General features: G+C 34.8%; 3 protein-coding genes across 3 annotated transcripts in view; 2 read left to right on the top strand and 1 right to left on the bottom strand.

The window, feature by feature from the left end:
- RYa-R (RYamide receptor) overlaps positions 1-9,061 on the top strand; it is a 707,678-nt gene that overhangs the window by 603,047 nt on the left and 95,570 nt on the right. The gene's annotated exons all lie outside the window — the stretch shown is intronic.
- On the bottom strand, positions 1,250-2,939 carry LOC106679154 (protein rtoA). The gene is made up of 2 exons (XM_014418135.1): positions 2,554-2,939; positions 1,250-1,824 (listed from the first exon to the last, which is right to left on the bottom strand). The coding sequence occupies exons 1-2, from the start codon at positions 2,903-2,905 to the stop codon at positions 1,361-1,363; spliced, it is 816 nt and encodes a 271-aa protein (XP_014273621.1). The 5' UTR covers positions 2,906-2,939; the 3' UTR covers positions 1,250-1,360.
- LOC106679167 (protein rtoA) lies at positions 6,565-8,247 on the top strand. Its single transcript, XM_014418154.3, has 2 exons — positions 6,565-6,932; positions 7,701-8,247. Exons 1-2 carry the CDS (start codon positions 6,581-6,583, stop codon positions 8,120-8,122), a joined length of 774 nt encoding a protein of 257 aa, XP_014273640.1. The 5' UTR covers positions 6,565-6,580; the 3' UTR covers positions 8,123-8,247.

Consider the following 9,061-nt stretch of genomic DNA (forward strand, 5'->3'; position numbering starts at 1 on the left):
CCTCATCTTTGGTAAGGATTGTATCTTGGATCCCAAACTTTGCGAAACTGTGGATCCCTATACAGTATCCAGATTTGCAAAGGCAATTGGCCTGTTTGGAGCAGAGAGGAGGGACGGCGTACAATAGGCCCTCTGAGGCCGCGGTGCTTCTTGGCCGGCTTATAAAAAAAAAAAAAAAAAAAAAAAAAAGAAAGTAAACTGCATATCGATTTCGTTTATTGTTATTGCACTTACTATCATTATATAAGACTAATCTACATGACTATAACATGGCCTATCTGGATATACAGAATGGTGCTTTGGGGCTCCACTAAACCTTCGAATTCCTTTCGCGCCCAATTCTTACAATCCAAAATCCTTCTTAAAATCCTCAATCCTCCTTATTTTGTCACAAATAAAATGATCCATAAAGACCTTAATATTCCAAAAGTAACCGATCTAACCCGAACCAGATATTAATACTTCCATTATAAACTCCCTAACTTTTTTTTAAAATTAAAACTTATTACTATGATTGAAATCAACGTATATGTTATATATTATACCATTTATCTTATAAATCACAATATTATATATGTTATTTTTCTTTTATACATTTTTATCATAAATAGTTCATATTAATACCAAATCACCTCCTTGCACAACCGTTGGTCTTCTTTACAAAGTACTGACCCTTCATGGGTTGTAGCGTTACAGACTTTGATTTTTTTTTTTTTTTAATCAACATTGTGTTTGTTAACTATACTACGGCTAATTCTGTTGTGGTAATATTTTATTTCAAAGAAATTAAAAATTTCAAATTTTTCACCTTGATTTGTTTGGAAGATTTTTTATTTTTATTTCGGTGACCATTGTTCATAACTCCTATACACTTTATTCAATTCCCACATTAACAAAACCGTTGGAAAGCTGAATCCTCTTTTACCCACATTAAGAAGCTTAAATTTAATGCTCTTATAAGGGACAAATATAATTTCGTCTTATCATCTTATCGATATATTCATTGATAACTAAGTTAAATTAATGTATAAACATCCTCAAAAATACCAATAGCGAAACATTTCTAGGCCTGCTAGTTGTTTTAAAAATTATTTAATATTAATCGTTCCACAGGAGCAATCTAGTTGATAGACGTTATTGATGGTGTCCATTGTCTAAATAGGATCATTTACATTACTAAACATGTTTTTAATTAGATTTAATTACAAGATGCTACTATAGGCTAAAGTGGTGGTATGAAAAAAAAAGGTTTCATTAGTCTTGTGTCTTTATTGAAATATATTAATCTACTGCCATCAGTTATTCATTTGATATAGAGGTATTAGAATTGGTATTGTATCTCTTGATATCATAGGTAGTCCTAGACTACTGTTTGAGATTGAACACTTACAGTCGCACTTGGATTTGCAGAAGCTGATCCAGTAGCTTGCACATTCAAAGAGCTTGGAATAGCAGCCTGCATGCTGTTAGCTGTTGATGTGGCCAAACTGGACAACCTGCTGGAAGCTTGGCTGGCATAGTCCACTGCAGTGTCCACCAAGTTGCTAGCAGTCTGCAGTCCACTGTTGGCCATCCCGAATCCTGCTTCCATTCCTTTGTTAGCAATGCCCACTCCCATGTTGATACCGTTGGTCGCTAATCCTGTTCCAGCGCTGGTCAACCCGCTCACCAACTGCATCTTTCCGTTAGCCATTCCAGTTCCCATGCTGATTCCAGTCTGTCCCAACGAATTGGCAACATTTAATCCAGTCTTGGCCATTTCGCCTCCTATGCTGGCTATTCCACTCATGCCGGGAACGATTCCAGCCATATTAACTCCAATATCTGCAAACGACCAATATCATTAAGAAAAATATAAGGCATTTAAAGTAAATTAGATATCTAAATCAACGCAAATATTATCGGATAATAATAAGTGGAATTACATAGATTTATATCAAAAATATTAACTAAAATATATGATGGGGTGGATGCATCACACCTTCACTTACTAACATACTTACTTCCCCAAGTTAAGCAAAGACTGGTGGGCTTCTATTCCTTCCCGATTGTAAACTAATGTACCTTTGGCAGGAAAAATTAATGTAACACTTTTTCCTGCCAAAGGTACAGTTTAAAAATATATATAAATCAGGAGTTATGCAATCGGGAATGATTGTCGATAAAGGTAAACTGTATTGAAGATATCATGATCAAGTAAGCGACTAGAATTAAAAATTCACACCGATGGTATCATCAATCCAATCATTTACAAGTGAATAATTTAGAAAATAATAATAGTATAAAATTAATAGGAATCTCAATTGGACTAGACAAATTCTACTTAAGCAAGTTAAATGAGTGGTAAAAATCCTTAATAAAAAAATAGTTACTATGCTCTTGCATGATCCAAAAAATAAAATGGAAGAGGAACTAAATATAGTTTTCATTAAAGTAATAATAAATTGGGGTGAACTTATTTTTTCTTTACTCCAACGCTTGAAATATCTAATATCGGATTACTCAAAATATTTCACAGATAGTTAAGGATATATCTTTGAGCAATATCCTTACCGACTCCACTCTGGGCGGCAGCTATTCCTCCCTGGAGAGCTGAAGATCCCAGGCTGCTGGCGGTGTTGACCATCTGTTGTCCTGCTGCGGTGAATCCTGTGATCCCATCGCCGACCAATTTGTTGACGGTGTGTGCTGTGTTGTTGAACAATCCGACCATTGCTCTTCCTGAGTTGCTCAAGCTGTTGAGTGCGTTCTGGAAACCTAAGAATATCGAAGGCCTTCTTGTTGTGGTTACTGTAGTGGAAGCACTGGCCGTCCCTGAGGTCGATGCTGAACCACTGACTGTTGCTGTCTGGGCCGACGCTGCGGCGACCAGTGCACAAGCGAGAACAACTTTATAGTACATCATCTTGTCTGAGTGTGCTTCGTAGATTTCGGGTAGGCTCTTTTATATATCTCGTAATTTGTTAGTGCGTTGAATGGGCACGCACAAAGATATTTAAAGAGGAAAATAATTTCTTAGAGAATGTAAACAATATTAAAATGAGATCGAATTTGATTATTCATTTTGTTTTTAGAATTGTAGATTTATGTTCGTAAGGTGAGATAAAATTATAAAAATAATATAAAATAATAATTCGGAAGAATCATAAAATTGTGTCTTTAATTTTTTACAGTTCAGTACAAGTTGATTCAGAGTCATATTGATATATTTCTGTTTCTATTTATTATGCATTTTCGTAAAATTAATTCATTTAATAGAGATTTAATATGTTCTGTATGACATTATATCTTAAAACACTATCATAAAGCTAATTTTCTTCTAGTTTAGACAATAATAATTCACAGGAAGAAAAAGTTAATAATCAAGAAATCAGTATATTTATTTAGGACAGTTTAGCTAATTCAAAGATTAAAAAAATTAAGGATTAGCATTGGATGGGAGGAAAATGGTGCATGAAATAAATTTTAAAAAATTACTTACCTTCCGGCTTAAAAGAAATAGTATTTGATACATGTTTATACCCCATAATTTTATAAGGGTAAATTAACCCTAAATAATAATTTACTACAAGTTCTTTATTACTCTAGTCCAAAGGTCCCTATCAGAGTTGGGCAACTATGAAACTAATAGCTAAAATTGCCATTGATACGATATTTATTTATCAATGGTTCATTCATGAATGAGGTTCGTATCCATGGCAACTTTAGTTATAGCAAAATTTTGCCCTTCTCTGGTCCCTATTCGTATCCACAGTAGCCCAACACCTTGTATTGTAATTTCTCTTCCTATTCTTTATGTTCCATTGTTCTATTGCAATTTTGGACCACCTTGTCGTATCAAGTCTAGTAACATTACCGGCCCACCTCTATTTCAATTGTTGTGCTTCTCTTTTAACTCTAATGCTAGATTGTACTTTTCTGTTACTGATGCAGTCTTTTCTTTTAATCTCTATTATTATTTTATGGGCGACAGACCATGGAGGCCTAAGTCCTCGCGCGATGTATTTCCTAATCGCACGTTTCTTGACGTGGCTTTTTCGCAGAGTGGATTCGTCACTCCCACACCTATTTTTTGTGAGTACCACCCACCCATTTGCTAACGGGCCTCACAAATGCCTGGGGGAGGTTGTCAGTGAGTTTTGCATTATTTTGTGCTTGAAAAAAGCCCGGGTGGGACCAATTACGTGGTAACGCTGCCCCGATCTCTATTATACTTCTTCAAAATTTAATCCTGTTCTCTCTAATTTTCTGCACTTGCTTTCTGTTGCCAACCATGATTGAGTTATGGGGTACAAACATGTTTCAAATACCTTAATCCTGAAGGTAATTTACTTTTTAAAATAAACGTAATCTCATGCAGTACATCCTCGGCAACGTTTCACCATACTAAATGAAATGAAAGAAATAATTTTATATAATACCTATATACGTAATAATATATATAAAAATAAATAATTACGTAATAATGAATGCATGGTTTATATATTATGATTTTTGTCTGGCAAGCATTTAAAAGTTTCTAGTAAGCAAAATGAGGTTACATTGAGATCTTGACTTAACTACTTTTTATAATGTTAATCAATATATGCTTAACTATATTGTTTACAATGATGTAGAGGTTTGGTTTAGCAATAAGTGAAGGAATGGGTGTTGTCTAAAGGAAGGAACGGATGAGGATAGGCGAAGAGTGATAGGGAGAGAGTTCCAGAAGGAGGTTGCACGCATGACGAAGGATTTGCTAAAGAAGGAGGTTCTACAGGAGGGCATATATAAAATAGTCGGTTGGGATCTGCTGTTTAATGAATGGATGGATGAACGAAGAGTGAGGAAATCAAGGATATAGATACTTTTTTTTTTTTTTTTTAAGAACTTGGAATAGAGAAAACACCAAAGAGGGATTGTCTTCGGGAGGTTGGATAGAGCCACTTCAACTCGGTATACCAGCGGGAGACTAGAGAGAGCCTTGGGAACCCAAAGATAAATAAAAATAGTAAACCCGACTTCTGTACTATGTAACATACAATAGTGGAATTTGCTAATATGACTGTGATTTTCCTGGGCATACCAACCACAGCCACCACTGAAGAAGCTATTAGGTAACATGATATTCCTGTCATAGATCACATTAAAACAAAAACTTTAGACTACAGCTAGAATAATAAATTAATCTCTTCTTTAGGCAATACTAGCTAGACCTCGCTCTATTACCGCCTTAAGGAAACGATGTACGACGACATACTCTTAGATATTACCCTCAAGTCCAGAAATAGTTATGTGAAAAGAACAATCCGACGAATTTATTATAGAAAATTTCAAAGGTTTACTCCCTTCATCACCACACTAGATTCCGCTCCCTTCCTGTTTCAGCGTTAAATCTCCTGAAAGTGCAACCATGGTTTGGGTTATCGAAAAACTGTACCGAAGGGCCCTGCCTTTGCCAAGATTGAGGTAGCAAACTGCAGATAAATTATTACCCAAACTTAAGTATTAACAAGATGAAGAAAACTATTCCACTTCTGAGCATGAACTGGTGACCCTTAGACTATAAAGTGGCGCATTAATCATTTAAAACTTTTTTTCAGCTAGAATTATTAAATTGTATAACGACGATTTTTTTTAAATTATTTATTTAATGTAATTTACAACTGTACAAAATAATACAATAGGTAAATATGTTGTATGTTTCATATACTCTTGAAAATCTTGGGAAGGAACCACCCATTGGTGGTACTTTAAACATTAATTTAAATTAGAAGATCCCATGGCCATCTTCTTTTCAGACGCCTCGGAGGATTATCAGGGATTGCTAAGGATGAAAGATTAAGAATTAATGGATTAGCATGGTTAAGGAGTTTGTAATGAAAGACGCATATCTGTTTTCGGCCAATTCTGGAACGAATGGGATGTTAAGGTCTTTGTGAATGAGTTTATTTGTAACGTAATAAGGAGCATCAAGGATTTTACGTAGGATTTTGGATTGTAACGATTGGATGCGGGAAGAATTTTATGGTTTGGTGGAGCCCCAGAGCTCAATTCCATATGTCCAAATTGGTCTATTTATCGTAGTGTATACTAATTTTTGCCGTGTAGCCCGTCGTATATAGTTGCTAAGAGCTCTACAATTAGAAAATTTAAAAAGACTGAGTAATTGTTCTGGCGAGCAGTTCCGCTGTTCAAAACATTTTATTCTAATTTCACTATACTTGTGATAGATACTGAACAGTAAGAGATACAGTATATGTTTGCTCCCAACAATTCTGTTTATTTTAATTTGTTGAATCTACATTTATCAGAATGTGTTCCAATGCAGAAAAAGAGGTCTCCATCCCGTTTTCTCATCATTACCTGATGCGGTTGACCGCACGCACGTATAGGGCTAAAAAATAACATGGGTAGAACTTTATCTATACTTCTCGAAAAGCAAATAATAATCACATTCAAACTCATTTTAATATTGTTTACTTCCTTAAAGAAATTATTTTCCTCTTACGCATGATAGTGCGTGCTCCTTCACCGTACAGTCGAATTACGAGATATATAAAAGAGCCTACCCGAAATCTACGAAGCACACTCAGACAAGATGATGTACTACAAAGTTGTTCTCGCTTGTGCACTGATCGCCGCAGCATCGGCCCAGACAGCAACAGTCAGTGGTTCAGCATCGACCTCCGGGACTGCCAGTGCTTCCACTACAGTAACCACAACAAGAAGGCCTTCGATATTCTTAGGTTTCCAGAACGCACTCAACAGCTTGAGCAACTCAGGAAGAGCAATGGTCGGATTGTTCAACAACACAGCACACACCGTCAACAAATTGGTCGGCGATGGGGTCACTGGATTCACCGCAGCAGGACAACAGATGGTCAACACCGCCAGCAGCCTGGGATCTTCAGCTCTCCAGGGAGGAATAGCTGCCGCCCAGAGTGGAGTCGGTAAGGATATTGCTCAAAGATACATCTATTCACAGTCCGGTGAAAAAGTACTTATATTACATTTTATTTGTGAAATATTTTGAGTTATCCGATATCCAATATTACAAGAGCCGGGGTAAAGAAAAAATAAGTTCACCCTAATTTATTATTACTTCAATGAAAACTGTATTTAGTGCCCCTTCCGTTATATTTTTGGGGCGGGCAAGAGCATAGAAACTTTTTTTAAAGGATTTTTAGCACTAACTATATATACATAAGAAGAATTTATCTAGTCTAATTAAGATTCTTATTAATTTTAAACTATTATAATTTTCTCAATTATCTACTTCTAAATAATGGGGTTGATGTTACCATGATAAGTGCATATTTTTAATTCTAGTCACATATTTGATCTTGACATTTTCGGTGTAATTTACCTTCATTGACGATCATTCCGGACTGCATAAATTATATTCGTATATTTTTAAAATAATCTATTCTTGACACGGACAAATTTTATGTTCGTTATTCACACCCTGAGAAATCCTAAAAGAGGTAATTTTATGACAACAAGATTTGTTTTTAATTAATTTATTTTTTTAGTGGTTGCATCTAAGGTTTTATGATGCATTTATCCCATTAACTCTTTTAATTAATATTTACGACATAAATCTATGTAATTCCACTTCACTTACAATTTAATGTTTGATGATAATATTTGCGTTGATTTAGATATCTAATTTACTTTAAATGACTAATATTTTTCTTAATGATATTGGTTGTTTACAGATATTGGAGTTAATATGGCTGGAATCGTTCCTGGCATGAGTGGACTAGCCAGTATGGGAGGCGAAATGGCTAAGACTGGATTAAATGTTGCCAATTCGTTGGGACAGACTGGAATCAGCATGGGGACTGGAATGGCTAACGGAAAGATGCAGTTGGTGAGCGGGTTGACCAGCGCTGGAACAGGATTAGCGACCAACGGCATCAACATGGGAGTGGGCATTGCTAACAAAGGAATGGAAGCAGGATTCGGGATGGCCAACAGTGGACTGCAGACTGCTAGCAACTTGGTGGACACTGCAGTGGACTATGCCAGCCAAGCTTCCAGCAGGTTGTCCAGTTTGGCCACATCAACAGCTAACAGCATGCAGGCTCCTATTCCAAGCTCTTTGAATGTGCAAGTTAGCGGATCAGTTTCAGCCTAAATGCCACTGTGAACACTAAACAATGTATCATAAAATCTTTCTATAACTTTTTAAACTACAGAACAACTCCCCTAACCCCAATTGTGAAATACTATCATCAAATAAAGATATCTTCCAAATTAAAATGTTCTATTTATACCTCAGTGACCAACTGTGTTGATACAATTGGTTTGTTTTTGGGAATTCATTATGAGATTTATAATATTTGTACGCAAAAACTAGTCTAGATCTATTAATGATTCATAGGAAAACGTTAATTTTAAAACAAGCAAAGACTATTTATAACGGTAAACTAATACCCACAAAAAAAAAAAAAAAAAAAAGAAACTAGTCTAATAAAATATTATTATTTTTAATCTAGAAGGAGATATGGCTTAGATAGCTGAAATAGCAACAATTAAAAACTTAAATTATTGTTTATTATCGCTTTATTAATCCACTAATAAGATACGAAAAGTATCAAGAATTCGATAGTAGAAATATATGTAAAGATATGTTAGCCCTGTTCGTTCAATTTGATACCACGTAATATTGACATCAAAATTTTATTATAATATATTAATATTATAATATGGAAATTTATTTTTAAAAAAATAAATCAAAATAAAATGGATCAACATTTCTGAAATATTGGAATATATTTTTTTTTTAGTTTCTTTGGAGAGCTTTTTTTTTTTTTAAAAAAGAAGAATTAACTCCCTAAAAAGGACGGAATATTTTACTGTGATAATGAGAGTTATAGTTTACTAACTTCAACGTGAAGAATTTTTTTTTTTTTTTTTAATATCTTTATTGAAATTCACAACTGTATATTACATAATGCATTCAGTAAATATGATCTTAGTTAAAACGGAGTGCTACAGGCTTGTAGAGAAACTAACCATTAACAGCACTCTAATGACGTTTTACATTAGCTAGTCTCGTGGCCATCTTCTTTTC

Source organism: Halyomorpha halys, unplaced genomic scaffold (assembly GCF_000696795.3).
Source record: "Halyomorpha halys isolate HHAL.00 unplaced genomic scaffold, Hhal_1.1 Scaffold12.1, whole genome shotgun sequence".
Taxonomy (NCBI): Eukaryota; Metazoa; Arthropoda; class Insecta; order Hemiptera; family Pentatomidae; genus Halyomorpha; species Halyomorpha halys.